This window comes from Coloeus monedula (assembly GCF_965178545.1).
Source record: "Coloeus monedula genome assembly, chromosome: Z".
Classification (NCBI taxonomy): domain Eukaryota; kingdom Metazoa; phylum Chordata; class Aves; order Passeriformes; family Corvidae; genus Coloeus; species Coloeus monedula.
The window spans coordinates 51,160,138-51,180,970 of record NC_138822.1 but is presented as its reverse complement, the minus strand read 5'-3'; the positions used below and the strand labels follow the sequence as shown (position 1 = coordinate 51,180,970).

At 34.3% G+C, this 20,833-nt stretch overlaps 1 protein-coding gene across 1 annotated transcript in view; it reads left to right on the top strand.

Annotated features, from left to right (window-relative positions):
• SLC27A6 (solute carrier family 27 member 6) overlaps window positions 1-15,712 on the top strand; it is a gene marked incomplete at both ends in the record, with an annotated part of 35,853 nt that extends 20,141 nt beyond the window's left edge. Inside the window, 6 exons of the mRNA XM_082302190.1 lie at window positions 1,827-2,021; window positions 8,589-8,679; window positions 10,466-10,664; window positions 11,249-11,346; window positions 13,335-13,465; window positions 15,536-15,712. Of these exons, the coding sequence (XP_082158316.1) occupies window positions 1,827-2,021; window positions 8,589-8,679; window positions 10,466-10,664; window positions 11,249-11,346; window positions 13,335-13,465; window positions 15,536-15,712 (891 nt within the window). The remainder of the gene's footprint in view (window positions 1-1,826; window positions 2,022-8,588; window positions 8,680-10,465; window positions 10,665-11,248; window positions 11,347-13,334; window positions 13,466-15,535) is intronic.
• Between the last annotated feature and the right edge of the window lie 5,121 nt (window positions 15,713-20,833).

Below are 20,833 nucleotides of genomic sequence, written 5' to 3'. Positions count from 1 at the left end.
GGCAACTTTTAGATTCTTTGTTCCAGGCTATGTCCGAGTCAGATTCATTATGCTATGTAATGCAGCACTTGTTAATAATGATTTAGCATGAAGTCAGTGAAGTATGTGCTTATGTGTTTAGAAATTACTTTTACTTCTAAAGATAGGAGAAGGGGAAAAGCAAGAATTGGGTTGTTGTAAAAACAGAATTGGTAGTGACCAGGGTAGGCTGGTGAGTGATTTATTTTTGACGTAAAATTGCAGGATAATGCCTCAGACTATAATCTGTCAACACTTACTTGCATCTAGTAAACTAGGTGCATTCCTTCTGCAAAGTCTTACTTTGCAGAAGACTCTAAAGATGAATGAATACATTTTTATCTTTCTGTGAGTTACTGGTTTTGAAGAGGGAAGAAAAAAACATAGATGGTCTTTGTGATTTAGAGGAACTTAAAATTCCATTGTGTTTGCAATTTTTCATTACAGTAGGAAGAATTCACATCCTCATGAAAAATTTAATTTCTCCAAGACGTAAGTCTCTGAGGAATACTGCTGTCTATGTACTCAGTAGAGGCTTTACTGTTTTTAACATCCAAATTATTAAAAAGATTCCTGTTTCACTCAGCTGACCAGATCTCTTGGCAAAAATAATTTGCTGTGATTTTATGCGAGACTAAAGGTGTTAAAATGGATTTTTAATATAAAGGCATAATTAGTTCATACTGGTTTGGTGGGGGGGATGCGTAATAGAAAAGTAGAAAATAGGGACTCTGTTTTCTGTAGTATATGTATGTGAATGTGTACATACATATATGTGTATATATATGTGTATATATGTGTGTATATATATGTATATATATATGTGTATATATATATGTAAAGAGGTGTTTGCATACATATATATGAGTGTACGTAGATAGAGGTATGTGGAGACAGTGTTGCAGTGGCAGAGTGCTATGCAGTTCTGAAGGTATGTGGTAACAAATTGTACGTATGTTTTATGCTCTCCCACTTCTAGGGAATTCTTTATTGCCACTTGAAATGGTTAAAAAGCGAGTCTTATTTTAAACTAGATGAAATTTAAAAAAAATAAACCCAAACAAACCCAAACAGCATAGATGTTTTGCCCTCTGGTACTTCAGCTTGAACATGATTGTATTTTAAAGGTAGTCCGTGCAATCTCAATGTTTGGGAATGTGTTAATAAAATTAGAACATCTTACTGAACTGGATGCATACTGTTGTGTTCATTGTGGTAAACAGGGGAGCTGACAGCAGTAAAGACTCAAGATCACTAGAAATAATATATTCCAGTAACACTGAACAACCTTGCAAGTCTTAATATTGAAAAAAATACAGAAGATTACTCATATGCAATAAGTGGGAAGGAGCATATTTTTTTACAAGTGTGTGAAATCTAATTGTTTCTTCATAATCAGTCTGAAGACAAGAAAGTAACTATTCATCTCTTGTGACTTTAACCCTGTGACAGAAATAATTCCCGTCTTTCTCTCTTCTTCCCAATTTTTTAATTCCTCTGGGGAGAAGTAGACTGAGACAATACAACTTTTAAAATATGGAAGTGTTTATATAAATTATTGTAGTCATAATTCATGAAATAATTTGTTCAACAAGAGAAGAGGTTTTAGATTGCAGCTTACTACTTCGCAACTGTCCACCAGCTGTGCCAGCTTTCTTTAACTTCTTGAGTGTTATTTTTCCTTCTTTTTGGTTTTTTTTTTACTGGATGTATTTCGAAGAAGGTACATTTTATCTGCAATACATGCAGAAATCAAATGCAATTATCAGTATACTATATTTTAATATATTTTTTTCTTTTTTTAACAGAAGGAAGGAGAAAAAAATCACAAAGTCCGACTAGCAGTTGGAAATGGAGTAAGAAATGATGTATGGAGGGAATTTTTAGACAGATTTGGTGCTGTTAAGATCTGTGAGTTCTATGGTGCTACTGAAGGAAACATTTGTTTCATGAACCACACAGGAAAAGTTGGATCCGTTGGACGCACCAATTTTTTTTATAAGGTGACTATTTCCATTCTACTTAGTTAGTGGTAGTGCTGAAAAATTGTGTTTCTTAGTTTGAGTACAGTCGTAAGTCCAAGAAAAATTTTCTAACTCGGTTATTGCAAGTTAGTTGACCCTCTGTAAAATCTTGGCACCTGACCCAGTTAAACTCTCAGCAGTAACACTTGAGAGTTTGCATAGAGTTCACAAGAGTCAAAAAGGCCTTGGCTCTCTTCGGACAATTTTGAGTAATCTGACAGTTACCAAGTATAGTTTCAGGCCTCTACTACATTAGAGGACAAAAGAAAAAGTTGGATTCATACCTAAGTTCTTTGTGCCTAAGAACTCAGCATCAGAAATAAGCATACAAATATCCTATTCTGATTTACTTTTCTACAAATTATAGTTAGAAATGTGTTTATAGAGTATATTTATATTGCATATTGCTATGTAAATATTTGGCATAAATGGGAAGGAATAATAATAATATACTATAATAATTATATGCAGTAGCATATAGAGAGATACAAATGTAATAGATATTTTATACCTAGGTGCAATTAAACATAATTCACTCAAACTACATCTAGTCTGTATCAGTATTCAGAAATGTCAAATATAAGACAATACATATATAAACTCTGTTGATTTATTGTGACAGAGAATACTTGGCAAGATTATTAATTTTAAAATGCTATACCCCTTTATCTAAAGTCTGCTTTATGTGTTTGCTGTATTCTAGGTTACTAAAACTAGAAAAAAAACCCTTCTGTATTTCATCAGCTTTGAAAATGGCAGTCATATGTCTTGGGGAGGAGGATTACATATTATTTATATCACACATTATGACTTTCCTCCATCCTTCTGAGTAAATGAAGAATTTATTTCTGCTTGAAATTCCGAGATAGACTTTTTCTTTTTGATCCTATTAGTACAACATTTTAAGTGATTTGAAAGTCCCTAAGTAACACGTCCCAAGCTTTAGCTAATAATATGAAAGATGTTCAGTAAGCCTTTTTGCAAGGAGACTACATATTTATCATTATGTTGTTGTTTATGCCAGTTTTTACTCTTGAAATAAATAATACATCACGCATTGCCTGGAATTTTAAATGGACTGATACCTATCTATTTACAAGTCCTGTTGACTTAAATGACGTTTGTGCTCCTTAGGAGAACTGATAGCAAAACGTCCTGACAAAACTTCTTTTTAGAGTGATGTAAAACCGTTGTTTGGAAATACACCAGAGGTATCTTCTGATGACATGTAAATAGGTTTCTAGGCAGCATATATTCCAGGGTCCACAACTTCAATACTCCATCACCACATTACAATCACTACAGACTCTTTACACTTTGGGGCCAGAGGAATTCTTCACTTCTAATACAGGAACTCAGACTGCAGGGAAGAATCTGGAACCACACAGAAAACACCCCAGGAGCTAGTGTGTTGCTCAGAAACCACTGAGAACTCAGGAATTTAAGCAGATGACTCCACTGATTCCCTGTCCTACATGTCTGAAGCTCTGTAGCAGGCATGGTGGCCATCCAGTGCTGATGGATATCTCCAGAAGGGTCCAGAACTGCTACAGGAAATCAGGAATCTGGAATTTAGGGAGTAGTAGGTAAATGAGGAACTGTAAACCTGATGTTAATTTTTGTTTCAGACTTTTCTAAGCCAGATGCCTTATTATCTTACAAGATTTTGCATGTGTTCCAAATCTGAGTAAACTTGTCTTCAGTATTGCAGAACTTTTGGCAGAATTTTGATATAAGTCATTATATATTATATATATATATATATATATATCTCATATATATCAGTCATATATATCATTTTGGAAATACCATGTAAAGTCCAAGCAGATAAAGATTAAACTTGGAACTAGCCGTGTATTTATTTAATCATCTGTATTTTTAATCAAGTAGCATGGTGATTTTGCATGTGGCATTAAATATGTATTTTAAGGCCATAGGTAAGTTAATTTTTACTATTTCAGGCAATTGTTATGGAGGGTTTTTTAAATACATTTTGCGGCTTGCAGATTACTAAACAATGCCTTCTGAAGTGTAGCTGTTGTTTGTTTTACTTCAGTCTAAATGACATCCACGAGACAAGTAGTGATATGTAATGGAGAGCAGCATTATTTCTGATTTGCTGACCTGAGAATGATCTGAAGTTGGAAAGAATATCTGTCTCCTGCTGTAAAGCAGACAAGGGCACAAACAAGGCCCAGCTACCCAATTCCCAGCGTTTGTTGTTTCTTCAAAGACATGCTACAACAGCTTTTGAAGCATTCTCTTGACACACAGGACAACATTCTCTTTCACACACTTTCTAGGGATTTCCTAAACACTTATTTCTTAAACTGGGAATAGAAAGAAGGAGAACTGAGAAAGTGGCAGGAAGAGGCTTGTGTGCTCTTATATATGATATACTAAAGGAGAAGGAAGAAACTTGCTCTCTTCCTACAGCATAATTGCACAACTAGCAACAAAGTAAACGCAGTACAAAGCCCTATATGTACAGAGGGAATAATAGCAGAAAGGTTCAAAGTATAACATTTTTAGCATGGAAAAAGGAAAATAAATAGGAGTGCATTCCTGTTGTAGGTAGTGACAATGGTACAGTTTGTAAAGGTGAAATACAGATAAAAGATACAGCTCTTAAAGGCAAGCTGAGCTCCCAGAATGAGCCAAGTAACTTCTCTGCCAGTTACTGCTAAGGGCTGGGGACAAATGCTTGTGAATATTAAGGTTCTGTAGAACACATTTATTTTCATAAAAATATTGGAAGACATAAGCTAATAAGAAGAAATGGATGAATGTTACAGCTGTTGCCAGAAGTCACTGTATTTAAGATGTTAAGTAAAAGCAGTGCTCATGTTTGCACTTGTTTCTTTTCACACTGTGTTCTTTATATGAGGGATTGGTTCATGTGATTGAAAGCCTCCCTGTAGAATATGAATAAATCTTTCAATAAAGATGTTTGCATAGAGTCAATGAACAGAGAAGTAGAAGCCTCCGAATAGCTTTTCAGCTGGTAAAACTTAAAATGTTTTACAAATAGATAGTGTATTGATTAACTCAGTAATATAATAAATTACTGTTTAATCTTTGCATCTGACATGCTATGTATCTAGCTAATGTTAATAATCAATTTTGTTATATATGACATACATTATGTATGTATTTATATAAATGCGATATGGGAAAAATCTGGAAGACCCTCAGTTGTGTCTATCAAATATATATAAAAGTCTCTCACTCCTTAAATTCTGAGTGATGGCAGACAACAAAGAAGCTTGGGATTAGTGAGATCCAAGGAAGCTTATGAGAAGGGCTAAAAATAACACGTGGCATGTTCACCTGAAAAGCATTATGTAAAAAAAAAAAAAAAGCAAAACCAAACTTTATTTGTAAATGTAATTTTTCATTATTTTAAGCATAGATATTCAAACTATCACAGGAATCTAAGTCTCTTACTCAAAACTGTGTAGATAAAAATCAGCTTTGAGCTGAGAAACACTTAAATCTTACAACATATCTTAAATAATTTCAGTATATAAAATGTCTTTCACACAGCCATTCAGAATTAGTATTATGCACTTCTTCATGCAGTAATAGAACTTGTGGCAGACGAGAAATCTTTTCGTTTAAAAGTAAACAAAGCTAGTTTTAAGCAAATTTTCAGATCCTGGAGAAATCTGTTCACAAGAAGAATACTGATTTGTAAATCCAAGCAATGGAAGCTCCTAAGTTCATTGGCCAGTGAAAATTAATGTTGTTTCTTCTCCTTTGACTAATTTTGAGCTAAAATATTGTACTACAATTGTATTCTAAGGTATTATTTTCTTACAAGTCATGTAAGAAAACAATGTGATTCAGTTAATATCAAACGTAGCTTAAAAGATTTGTTTCTTGGTTTTGTTTACTTTGGCTAACAACACTGTGTGGAGGACTTATGCATCTGCTCTTTACAGCATAAATAAGACATTACAAGTATATTTAAAAGCTGTCTCTAAGATACAATGATATTATGCTCCAAAATTTTTTTCTTACATTTCAGTTTTCAAAGATGCTTGAAATTAAATCTAGTACATGTAATGTTTGGTTTAGAAACTGATATTCTCCCAGAGAATTCAAAACCACTTCATCTCTAAAACAAGTAATAAAGAGCTTGTGATCTCTGTTTTCTGATTTCTCTGAGCATTCTCTGTGAGTTGAAACTTTAGGAATGTCAAAACTATTTTCAAAACAATATTTAAATCCACATATTTCCAGTCAATTGAAAAAAAGAAAAAAGGGTGAGGGAAGCTGTTACTGATAACATCTAGGCAGCATAGTAAGAGACAATAATGTTGCATATTTACTCATTATAAGTTTCAGCTAGCTAAATTATGCTCTTTTTTTGCTACATTTATGTCGTGCTTCAGAGAGTAAAATGTAGATTAAAATGACGAATGTTGAATGCAGTGCTCTATAACATGAAAAGGCTTCAACAGCTCAGGTCCTCATCCCATTAAAATTTGAATTATGAGTTGAACCAAATGCTAGTCTGTGCCCACACTAAATACTTTGCTTTGGAGCTTTCATTTTCTAGTATTTAATACGAAAAGCAAGCTGCTTAGAATCATAGAATGATTTAGCTTGAAAAAGACTTTTGCACAGGCACAGCTGTTGGCACAGTCTCTGTATAGTTTCATGATGCATATATAATACAAGATGTGGTATTTTCTTTTAATTACGTATTTTCATGACTACTATTTCAAAAACTTAATTGGAATACACCTCATTAATATTCTGAAGTTGTAGGCAAAAGAATATGTATACAACATACTATAGTTATATATAATATGTCTCAACAGTTTTTAGATTATCTCAGATACTGAATTACAGTTTCTGAGTATTTATAACAACTTAAAATTCTTCATTCTTTCAGAGCTCAAGAGCTCTATCTTTTCAAAATACTACTCTGTATAATGCATTATTTTAAGCTATTCTAATCAGACACGAAAACACAATACATTTCATTTTATACCATTTCATTCTTATTATTTATATTTCTCATTGCATTTGGTCATATGAAACCTATTAAAGTAATAAATATCAACGTAAAAAAAAAGAAGGTGAAAAAGAGTAGCATTTAAATGTAGACAGCCAGAAAAAAAGACCCACTCCCATTCTGTTCCTCAAGAATAATCAATTATTTTCTAATTGAGGCAAACTTTTTGGCTCTCAAATTCTTGACTTTGGTAAATGGTTTAATCTGAGGTTAATAAAAATAATTACCCTTCACTTAATTAGAATAGTGTCCCATTCTTGCAACATTATTTTGCAGGCTATGACCTTTTTCCTTTGATCAATTGTTAAAATATCTTTTTATTTCAGACTTAGGGTAGAAGAAAACACAGTGCTGAACATTGAAAGGACTGAATGAACCAGTTTTGTTCATATGAGACTTAAATAGTGGGATTCAAGTTGCTCTTTATTCAGACTTCTTTGAGAAAAAAATTATTTGATATATTTACAACAGCATATCAAATTAGGATAACGATGCAACTCTTCATCCAAATTAGTGGCAGAAAAGGAAAGAGATTTATGTTTTAACATCATACTCTTAACTTCAGTCACTTTCATATAACCTTCCCTAAGTTATATTGCATTTCTTTGTCGTGAAGAGTGTAGGTGTATATTAATGTTTTATAAAATTGTTCCCCTATTGACAAGATTTCTCAGGAGAAGATAATTACATATCCTTGGTTTCACTAGTTGTTAAGGATTGCTGATGCATCTCTTTTTGAGAAAGCGACACAGAATCCCAGTCAATTCTAAATTGTCTCTTTAGAATAATAAAGAGACAATTTGGACTACTGCAAACACCATGGTCCAAATGGTATCAGGCATAAGATATCTGTCAGTGTCTCATAAAGGTCCAGTTTGGATTCATATCACAGCAGAAAAATGAAGTGAAATAAGAGTCAAATGCTGTATATTCAAGAAAGAAAAAAAAAAATGTATTGCAGTTGCTAGTTTTGATAAGAGTATCTTGTCCTCTCCTTCAGTTTGCTTGGAACCATGGGAGTATATATCCTTCTGCTGGTGCTCGCTCCTACCACCATACAGAGAAAGTGAGAGGGAAGAACTGAGGCTAGTTAAGCAAGAGTAAAGCCCAACAGGAAGCAGGTTTTCCTTTGTGGGGCCTTTTACTTCCCAGCTGTTTCCAGTGCCAGAAGACCCCAAGAACACTTCATACCAGCCACCACCATTAAATGTCACTTAAATACTAGAGATACGCTCTTACTATGCTGACTGACATAGCTCTTCCGCTGATGATGTGGATCCTATAACTTACTTGTAAGAAAATTAACAAAATGACAGTTCTATGTCTTCATTTACAAAACTGTTTTGATGTTGCTTACCTCCAGAAAATGGCATAAATTTACATACAGAGTATTTTCAGTTTTAAATGAAACTGCATTCTTTCAGATCAGCAAGACTGGAGTACAGGTTTCCTTATGTATATTTACTGCCACCAGATGTCACTGTGTAGATGAATAACTGATGCCTTCTTCCCTTTTTTAGCTTTTTTTCCCATTTGATTTAATCAAGTATGATTTCCAAAAAGATGAACCAATTAGAAATAAGCATGGTTGGTGTGAAAAAGTTAAGAAAGGTAAGTATGTATTTTAATAAGATATTACGGCCTATTGATTTTAATAAAAATACTTCAGAGAGTTGTTTTAAGGAGCCTTGCTATTGTGTTACTGCAATTTACCAAATCTTTGCCCTGAAAAAAAGCAATATGATTTTTGATCTCAGATAAAACAGCATTAAACACACCAGTGCTGATATCAGAAGCACTCAGGAGATCCTTGGATATATTCACAGAGCAGAGGAGTTATGTTCAAAAGTGATGCTATGGTATTATCTTTCAAAATATACCTAGTGACATCTGTGTTTTTAAAGGAGGCTAACATAAGGAAATGGTTGCCTAAGAGATCTACAGGAAGCATTGGTGGATTAGAGCAAATGCTTTTTGATGAGGGATTAAGTGTTTCTGACTACGTGATGTGATTCAGCTTAATAATTAAAAAAAAAAACACCAACAAAACAAAACAACAAAAAACCAAAATTGCTTCCTTATGGCTGTCCTCAAAATATTTATCATGATTACAGAATCATGATTACACAAGTTTTTCGGAGTGTTTATCAGATACTGGAGCATATATTGAACTGTGGGAAGGTAACAGCTGAAACTGAAGCTGGAAAAACTCCTATTGAAGGTCAGGCAGACAGCTTTAATAGGGAGCTGAAACACAATTTTCAAATGAGTTATGAGATTCTCTAACAGTTGGTAATCAAAGGTGGGCAATTTGAAGAAGATATGTCCCCTAAAGCTGAAATTTTATAGGAATTTATCTCCAGGGATGCCAGACTGACCTGTGAAGGGAACACATGCTCTAATTAGACACTTGGTCTAGTTTTTTTCCAACTACACCACTCAGTCTAATAAAAAGTATTATCTCTGTCTATAATCTTTGTTTTTTCCATGTCTTATTTCTTCAGAGCATTATGGCTGCAATGATACTACCAGTGAACTAAATACTTCTACTTTAAACTTACCTGTTTATGAAAAAAAAAAGGCACAGCTGCTTTTTAAGGAGGCAGTCTCAAATTAAAAATTGTGACTACTTTTGGAAGCATTTTGATATATTTTCATATTTATAATTCTTGTCTCTGATACAAAGTAATGTAACCATTAAGCTTTATTGTTCAGAACTTGCTCCCAAAAAGGATATTTCATACAATTGTTCCCAAGCTAACACCTTGATACTCTACATGCATAACAGGATAACCCTTTCCTCTATGCTCCCTACGATTTGAGGAAAAAAAATTGCATTAAAACTTCTATATTGTGCTCCAAAAAGTAAACTGATGATGCTGTATCACTTAAGAAGTCACAGAATCATAGAATATTCTGAGTTAGAAGGGACCCAGAAGGATTAAGTGAAACTCTTTAAGTGAATGGCCCTCACAGGGATTAAACCTACAAGCTCAGTGTTATTAACACCAGGCTCCAACCAACTGAGGTAATTTCAGTGTTCTCAGAACTTCTGAAAAGAGACTAAATAGGGACATAATGCTTGGGTTGAACACCTGCTTTTGATTAACATTAGTTTTTCATTAGGAAGCTGATGAAGCAGAGACTCATTGGAAATTCAGTAACATGTGGGGAGTAAATTCAATATTAACTTGAATTGTGCACTTTCAGAGGATAATAAACTACTAATGAGCTTGCAATTGGCGGATGACCATTCTGGTAGAAACCTGATGAGTCACCAGGTGGAAATACAAGTGATTGTGAATTTGAGTGGACAATATTGTAAGTAATATTAACGTCAGGTACATAAATGGCCAATGATGTTTTAGGTTTATATTCTTTCAACTTCTCCATATAGGGGAGGCTGGTCTTCTGATTTCCAAAGTCAACGCGAAGAACCCCTTCTTTGGTTACGCTGGCAATAAAAGACACACAGAAAAGAAATTACTCTGTGAGGTATTTAAGAAGGGAGATCTTTATTTTAATACTGGAGATCTAATGGTTCAAGACCATGACAATTTTCTGTATTTTTGGGACAGGATTGGAGATACCTTCAGGTATAATTATTGTTTCTTTTCACATTTCTTCATTAAAGATATACAGAATAGAATAATGTGGTTATATTTGTTTTTGACTGGAACTATTCAATTTATTGGTATTGTGATGTAGTTTATAATGATCTGAAGTGGATGATAGGGGCTTAATTTTGTCACAAGTGTTCCTTAATTAATATTCCAGTGGATTTGAATGGCTCATTTTCAGAACGGTTTGTAGGAATTCCAGCTCTTTGAACACTCTTTTCAGTAAGCATGTAACTAGTGATGCATATGCTGTGAGCAAGGCAGTTGGGTATTGGTGTTGAAAAAATGTATCAAATAGTAGAGCTTGGCCACATTTGATACATTTATATACATGTAAAAAGCTTGGAAACAATTGTATTGATCTTCAATGCCCCCTACAGTGTTCTAATACCAGTAAGGTTTGAATTGCAACATTGTCTTCTGGTGATCCAATTCCAGTGTGACAAGTGTGAAAAAATTTGAGGTGGTGTTAGTCTGAAGTGAATGGAGTTTCTACTGAAGTTAATGTTTTTTTAAAGAGGAGGTGTCATGGGATAAAATTATTTTTTCACACATTTTAGATGGAAAGGGGAGAATGTTGCCACTACAGAAGTTTCTGATGTCATTGTAATGTTGGACTTCATACAAGAAGCAAATATTTATGGTGTGTCTGTGCCAGGTAAAAGCTTTAGTTACACGTTTTTCTTCTCCCAGGTTAGTTGTTCACCCTCATAACTCTTCTTATTTTGTGTTTCAAACATATGAATCATGTTTGATTGATTCATCTGTTTAATACCCAGCTAAAATGTAGATGCAGATAATGAAAATACCACTCGATTGTGAATGAGCCAGTGAATCATGCATTTTTTATCTGCATGCAATGAGGAGTATTTTTGAAAATTTTCCATGCATAAATTTGTGATAGCTATATAACCTAAATTAAAATATAAAGGTTTATTAAATTCACATCTGTGGAAAATCTAGACACGTGTCAAATAAATACAACTTCAAAAATTAACTGTAATGTAACTCTAAAGGAAAATGTGTGAATACATTTTTCTGTCTTATATCACTTAGCCTCATAAAATAACTGTAAACAGCTAAGTTACAAAACCAAGAAGAAAGTGAAAAAGAATACAAAGAGGAAAATGAATTTGTAAGGAAAAAAATACATTCATTTCTTTTTAATAGGTTCTTTTTTTGTTATTTTTCATGAGATCATATGGGCTTGATTCTCATTCATGCTTAATCTTTTTTAAAAATATATGCTAGGTCTCTCTGGGATAAAGGTACATTTCTGTATGGGAGACTGTTTGATGCTGTTCTTTGCGTTGGTGGCTAAAACAGTGTTGATAACTTAACAGTGCTTGGCTACCACTCACTGGAGCTTGCACAGTACCAAGGCTTTCTCCGTTCATGAGAATGCTGGGGAGAGCAAGAACTTGGGAGCAGATGTAGATGGTACAGTGGTCCGAAACTGCCTAAAGATATTCCATATCATATGATGCCATGCTTAGTTATTAAAGCTGGAGGAAACGAAGAGGATGAGAGGTTTGTGATTGTGGCATTTGTCTTCCCAAAAAAACACTACATTCTCTGCTTGAGGCCCTGCCATGGAGGAGGTAGCTGGACATCTACCTGATGATGGGAAATATTGAACGATACCCTGGTTTTGCTTTGCTTGTGCATGTATCTCTTCCTTTCCCTATTAAACTGCCGTTACCTTAACCCTTGAGCCTTCCTTTCCTTCACTTCCCTTTCTGTCCCATGGAAGAAGGGATGGAACATGAAGCTGACTGGATGTTTGATTGTTGGCAAGGATAAACCCACCACAAAATGATAAAGGAGTTTAAAATGAGAAAAGGTGTCACTTACCTGTATTTTAAAGCCATACAATAAGAAAGATCATAGAAAGAAGACTGTCTGAAAATCAGACTCATAAGTATGAGAGACACTCATTTCCTATACAACGCTTACCTGTTTACCTACTCAGTTTATCTGACTGTCTTGATAATTGCACGTAAACAAATCAAGTTCCTTACAGATTTTGTAGCATTACCAAAAATTAAACCACAACAAAGATAAGGTGGGCAGAACATATCTGGTGTTACTACTAGCTGATGGTTAAAGTGTGCAGTTACTTTTGATAGCTGAAGTTCATTGCTTTTACATTTTACCCATTTTGTTCTTTCCCAAAGATGCACAGTGCTCTCCTTTTCCAGACAAAACAGTACAAACTTTTAATCTCTCTCTCTGTTAATTCAGATCCACAGTTTTGAGAAAAGATACTGGTGGGAGAAAGAGACTAAAACAGAAATGAAGACATAATTGGCTAGTCCAGGAAAGTGGCTCATCACTCTTGTTTTTGAGAGAGGAATGTTGTTGATGTTAATCCACATTTATCGATTATATCAAGCAAGGAAGTCCATTTACTCTTACCTGCCACATTCATTTACAGCATCATTGCTTAACTGATCACTTGAATGATCTCCAAGTACATGTAATACCACATAAAATAGGAATGAGATCTTGCAGCTTTACTGAAACTCAAAATATGATACATGACTTGGTTTGTTAATGAACTACAGTAGTTTTTTATATGGTGTATCACTACAGTGTCAACTTTATTGATGTTACAAAATTCTTGTCTCTCTTCCTTTTGCACAGGTCATGAGGGAAAAGCAGGAATGGCTTCTCTTATTTTAAAGCACAATGCATCATTAGATTTGGAGCAGATGTATAAGCAAGTAGTGACCTATCTACCAAGTTATGCTTGTCCCCTTTTCTTAAGGGTCCAGGTAAGCTGCATTATTGCACTGTGTATACAAACATCTATGTCATTTAAACACAGAGATGGCTAAGTGAGTAACAAAAAGCCCTTTTTCATGTATCACTAGATTAGTTTTAAACCTAGTCCTATTTGCTGTCTTCATTAATGGAGTCCTGGAAAAGGGATTACACAAAAAGTCAATAAATTTGCAGATTATGTTTAAATGGGAGAAATTGTACAACTGAGCAAGGACAGAGATCATGCAGAAGGATTTGGGGAGATCAGAACATGAGCATGGTGAAAGAAAAAGATTCAGATTTAAAATATGAACAATTGCATCTGAAGAAAAGAATCTAAAATCCATTTTGTTCAATGAAAATGAGAGAGAAATAGAGCTAAAGCAGGAGACAGTGACTGTGCACAATAAAATGAACATTATTTTCTGTGTAACAATGACAAATGTTAAAGCAATTGAAGGATACTAGATAAATTGAAAAGGTGAATAAAAAATGTATGTTATTGTTGTCACCACGGTAATCAACAAAGTCATCCTTATTTGTGCACTGCTTTGCTCTAGTAACTGTCCATTTAGTGGGGAAAAATAGTCCCTCCCCCAAAGAGTGTAAAAATGTAAATACAATACAGTGGACTACATAGGGCTAGGAAAAAATGTAACAGTATCAAAAGCATACAATATTGATAATCATGATAAATGAAGTCTGATGAGCATTTTTAGGTGTTTTGCAAACATCATGATAAAGACGAACAGAAAAATGTTTTTGAATATGTTTATGAAGGAGTCCCCTATGTTTGGGGAGCAGATAAAAAAATAGTCATTGTTTAAAGAGTGAAGGTAAGTTATGGAAGTTGTTGTCCTAGGCCACCTAGAGACTGAATACTGGTTCAGAATAAAGAGGGGAAACAAAAAATCTGTGAAAGACCTTGAAAGTGAAATATGTGTATATGTATCTGTCAGTCTATCTCATAAGTCCAGGAAGATAGTTTTGCAGCAACATTCAGATATGAGCAAGCAAGATTAGACTTGAGAATGTTGCAGTAGTCAGTTTGTGAAATTATGAGAATCTAGTCTAGATTTATTCCTGTACAGCTGTACAAAAAAGCCTTTATACTGGACAGAAGGAATCTGAATCTTGGTTGTTGCATTGATATCAAGTATTTGAAATTTAAATTAAAATTTAAATGCCTTCATTACAGATTAATTACTGTTGGTACAGCTGTCATTAACCAAGAAAGAAGGAAGTGGGTAGAACTTTTGAGGGAAAAATACTGAAAACATATTAAGCTTGATCTGACATATAATCATATTTAGAAGATGTCAGAACATTTCTTAGACCAACCAGAACACAGGTAGATAAAATCAGTACGTATGCCTGGGGTAGATAAAATGGCTCTTTGACTTTTTTTTTTTGAATATAATACTTAATTTTTTGTATTCAGAGATGGTTTGGATATATATAAAAATATAAAGACAGAAGAGAAGGTGATTGAGAGAGGTCATAAAGTTGGGCTGAGTATAGGTAGTCAGAATAGAGAAGACAGTCTCACTAGAGATGCCTCCCACTACTTTTTCGAGGGATACCATAGCACTGAAGCGGTCTGAAAACAAAATGAATGGTCAAGATCCATCTTTCTTTGGACCTGGCTGAATATCAGTATGGCTGATTTAGTACGTGATTCTTTCAACCCCTTTTTTAAGGTGACAGTAGTCATAGATATAGTGCATTTCTTGAGTTTTATCATTAAGAAGTTCTTGGTAGTAAGAGGTAGTAAGAAGCTTTATGGTGTGTAGTTTCCTTTTATAATGTGCACAGTGAAGAAGATTGATTGTCTTGGGCATGCTGGGGCTACACCACATGTGACACTAAAGAGACACTGCACAGGGATGCAGAAAGAAATGGGCTCTAGCTTTTGTCATCCACATGTCTGGTGTGGGTCTGTAGCAGCACACAAGCTCCAGTTTTCCAGTGCAGTGAGAATAAACTTACCTAAAGCAAGTAAGACTTTGAAAAATAAATGTGAATGTGAGCAAAAGAAAAGTAGCTTCTTTTTCAATAATCTATCTTTCTCTCTGCTATAGGAAAAAATGGAAATGACGGGAACATTCAAACAACAAAAATTTCAGCTTGTGGATGAAGGTTTTAATCCATCTACAATTACTGATCCTCTTTATTTCTTAGACAATTCTAAGAAAGCATATGTCTTGTTAACCAAAGAATTACATGAGATGATCTTGTCTGGGAAAATGAAGCTTTAATGAATTGACCAACTAATAGGCTATTAAGGGACAGTCGACAAGCTATAGTATGAGAAAACAATAAAATTCATCACCAGTATTTATACATAATTATCCAGAATAATGTTTTTTTTCTTTGATATTTACATTCAGATATGTCTTATATCTTTACTTACTTGATCATTATTTTTCGGTAATCATTTTTTACCTCTTGAGACAAATTTCTAAGCAAATAACCTGTAAAACATAACTGAAATCTATTTTATATTAACTTTGGAATATAAATGCTGAATATGATACTTTTTCTTAGTACTAAATGAACACAAATGATACATGGTATGATATATGGTAAAAAAAGGATCAACATATAAACATATTGTGTCATATGTTGTGTTTACAGGGAGAAAATATGCCAGTAAGATATTTTTTTTCTGTAGTTTACATACTTCTGAATATGTATTGTAAGAAGTAAAGGCTTGACAGTGGTTGGAACTAAAAAACTTTTCTGCAGAGGACTTTTCTGATGGGACATAAAAGAAAATGAAGCAGACAAAAGTGTTCCAAACAAATCCAAATACTAACATCACTGCTGAGCTTTTTTTTCTGTCATAATCTGTGCTATTTCTTTTGTTAAACTGGCTGTTTGGACTGTCAGATTCTGAAGACAAAGCAAACTTTTGTGAAATGTTTAGCAGCAGATCAACAACAGACAGAGAAAATCTGCACACTTAATGGGGAAAATCATTTATATAGCATAAAAAGAATTATTGCAGCACTTTGTTATGCATATTGATTAACAAAAAGCTGCCATACTCTTAGTAATGATTACTAGATATCATTATTTTATGAGAATAGAATATAGTTGAATCTTTAAACCCCTAAATTTTATGTTCTAATAATTGCTTTTTCTAAGTTTTAAAATAAAGTATAAGATTATTTAAACCAAATACCATCCTGTCTCTGTTTCATTTAAGTCTGATTGCACAAAGTCTGTTTTCCAGCCTCTTTTGATACTTTATGTGCTCAGTGCTGTCTTCTAATGCATCGTGATGCCTGCTTTGATCAGCCAGAAGGAGTATCAGAGAATACTGAAAGGGTGACTCTCTCCAGCACTGGGCATCCTAAGTCTCTCTCTTCCATCGTAACAGTGGTGTGAAACTAGGTTCTCATGAATGAGTAGGATGTAGCACACTTTAAAAATAATTTTCTTGTGTCTTTCTACTTTTTTCATCTAGCAAGACATTAGAAGCTGTGTCAATTATTGAATCTTTGATTATCACTTTAACTGATTTTCTTAAAAAGTCAACCAAGGATGCAGTGAAAAATATGTGAGAATCATAGCTTACTTATGTTTTTGAATACAGTATTCCTTACAGGACTGACAGTATAAATAAGCAAATTTACAGTCTTGCAATTTAGAAAGCAGTGAGATGTAACAAATACCTACCCCAACATCATGCTTAATGGTAGATGTTAAGGTAAAATACATAATGGAGAATGAAGATAATTGTTGCATAAGAATGTAAGGGGCTCACTATGATTTAGCACGTCCTGAACAGTCCCACTTTTTCTGTTTCCTTAGGCAGTGCCCAAATGGCTGGCTGTAGCTGAAAGCTGGGGCAGGGCATGTTTGCCACTTACTGAGACAGATGGAAGTGCCATTACCTAGTCAAGAACTGCAAAATTTAAGAATGAGGTATTTATTATAAAGGTAAACCCAACTTTGCATGTTAGGCTGTGACTTTGTGCAAAGGATTCGTTGTTGAAATCAAAACTACTTTAACTCTTACATTGGTGTATACTTCAGGACCCCTTTTATTGCAACAATAAAAATTACATCCTTTCTATGGAAAATAATTATTTTCTGATTTTTTTTTTTCAATATGGCACTCTGACATCCACAGTATTATGTTTAATCTTGTAGTATAATACTGAAGAATTCAGTGAAATCAATTGCTTAGCTTTGGTAACATATTTAGCAGTTCTAAAATTTATTTAGCTTTATAATACTTTGACACTATATATGGCTAGTGAAAAGTTTCTACCTCTTAAATGCAACAGAAATGAGAGGGGGAAAAAAGACATGAAAAAAGAAAACACTTTTCCCTTAAAAAAAAAACCAGAAAGAAACCTAAAAACTTGTTCATGAGTGTCACCATTTGGTTGCTTATTTTGTAAAGTATCTAAGATGAAGCAGATTGTTTCTGTGAACACTGGTGGGGTGAGAGAAAGCACCAGAGAAAGAACAAAGTCTTTCATGCTCTGTCCACTACGGGATCAGCCAGCTGGTGTTTCCAAGCTCTTGGGTACATTTTCAGTAGCACTGGGAGTCTTCTAACATAGCTGCCTTGGGTGCCTACAAGCATTTGTTTCCCAGTTGTGACCACTAGTGAAATACAGAATTCCAGCTACTCCTGTGTTTTCTGTAGTATAACCAAGACAATCTGGGCAATCTGCCTGTTTTCAAAGGCCAGTAAAATAGTTCTGTTCCATGCACTACCCCAAGAAATAGGATGTCTGTGACATCAAGAAAATAATACATAGGCTCTGTATTTCCTAAGGGGAAAACAGTATATTACTCTCAATCCAGTAGTTTTCTTTCATTTAGCCAGTAGGTTGGGTGCCAGCAGATGCACTGAAGCATGTTGCAGCAAAATGTCACGTTTCTCATGGATACCTAAGTTGTTGAACCAGCACTGCGGTTAGGAAGAATAATGATGGTGCTCATGTCAGACACCACAAAGGGTCTTCCTTTCAGAATGAAACAATATTAGGACTGACCTGTTCATTTCTTACCCTTACACAGAACAACATTTGGACTAGCTGAGGTCTGAGGGTTTGAGTATTGCTGCAAAATGATGCCCCAGTATTTGTCTGGGAAAACTAATTTCATGTAGTAGGTGGTAAAGAAGCAGATGAGGGGTGGCCAGGATGTGGATGGAGAGTTGCATTACTAATCTCATGTATTAAAAACAGAAGTGAGAAAGATTAAAATAAATGAAGGTAATTATTTTTGAGATTTAATGTATATAAAGTTTTCCTCTGTGTTTAAGGAAGGTCAATCATGAAAGAAATGTTTATTGGAAAAAATAAAAGAGGTTGGCGTTACTGTGCAAAAAAAGTAAAATTCTGAAAGTGTAAACACATACCCACTCTCTTGTCCTGGTGAATCTTGTACAGTTAGTACAGTTATAGTCTGTATTAATTTTCATAAGTCTTTCTCAGGATCCCTAGAAAACAGTGAAAAAATACAGGCAGATCATGGCCTGAATTTTATTCTCCTCATCCAAGGCAGATAAATAGAGCTTTTTTTTTTTGTCATACCTATAACAGCCACCATAAAGAATGCATTTCAACTGACATACAAATTTCCCACAGATGGCATACAGAAAACATCTACTGCTGATTTTGCACCTTTTTTTTTTTTCCTGGAGGAAAAAAGGAGGTAAAGGGAGGAGGAGCAGTCTTTCCTGCATTTTTTATATCTAAAAATACTGGATGGGTATGGGAGAAAAGAAAAAAAAGTCACTCTTCTTAAAAAAAGAAAAAAGAATAAAGTACATTTACAGTAGACTGTCCCCAGCTAACAATGCAACTAGTAATTTGATGTGCATTATCACAGCAGAAATAACAACACATACCAGTATGTATAAAATTTATTAAGTCAAGAATAATTTAAAGAAAATAATATCTTTCTGTTTAATATCTGCTATCATAAAAATTAGATGCAAAGACAGCCAAAGAAAGTTTGATGTGAATAGCAGCAATTTCAGAAATAATAGTGCGACATGTCTTATTAGCAGTACTGTCAAAAACTGACAGCATAATGTGGCAATTAATTTGGCCGTAAGGGTAACGTCAGAAGATCATCTGATTGTGTCCTGACACTCAGGAGTTAATACTTTAAACATTATACCCTTAATTAGACAAATAGATTATATGATTTATGCCATAATTTTAAATAAAGTGGGTCATTAGCAGAGTGAAATGCAATTCCTATGTCCCTAACGAGTCTGAGAATCTTTTACCAAAGTAGACTTCATTGAGTTTCTCCAAAGACTGCAAAAAGCACAGCTCAAATCAAATGGTCAAGAATTGCTTTTGCAACACAACGAAGCAGTCCTTGTTGCTGCCTTGCAGTAGGAGGTATACTGATCTATTCCCATTTGGAGCCATTCTGGCACCATGAGGTTTGCATACTTCCTGTTATTCCATAGTACTGCATTACAAGTGGGAGGTTTTGCATTATGTCAGCTATATACATATATATACATGCATTTATAAATAAAAAGGGCACTTACACTGGCAGAAAATCACTTGTTATTGTGTCTTCTTTTCTTCATGTAGCTGACACTACTATGCTGACAAAAAATAATGTTTCTTACAAGTATGTATGGACAGTGTTACCAGCATAGGACTGTCCAAGTCTGGTAAGATGCTTTTTGTGGTGGTTCTGGGTTTAGAACTCAACTAAATATCTCAGTTCACTTAAAAACCAACAAATCAACCAACCGACCCACCAAATAACACCTCCAAAACCAAACTCCACATTATAGCAAATTGAGTAAAGAGTATTCAATTATTTGAAATGTATTTTGCAAGAAAAGAGTCAATACCTTGATGGGAATTCGAATATGAAATATTAGAAATATTGCTCATTCAGTGCAAACTGCTGAGTACATACAGATAAACAGAATTGTCAGACTCTTACAGTGCTTATGCTATGGAAGGGCATATAATTGGTTTTAAAATACTGCCAAAAAATGTAGATTTGCTGCAAAACCACACAACTTATTTTTATATATAATTTGCCTGATAGAGTTCATTACTTACCTATTTTTGCCAGGCTTTCATGCATCATTGTTAATTATATGTGGCAAAAATACGTAGCAACAGGTGCCTTTATGGGATGGTGGATGACAAAGAAACTTACTGATGGCTTTGGGAGTAATGACAAGAGTGTTATCTGTGATTCAAAAAAACCCATGTTACAGTGATTACCACAATTTCCATTCGTTTTTCTGTTTATTCTGCCTTTCTTGTTTATTCTTTTCTCTTTGCTAATAACAAAACATACTTGCATTCCAAATTTTTTTTAAATTGGTAATATTGAGGAAGCCACTGATGCTGAAACTAGTCATG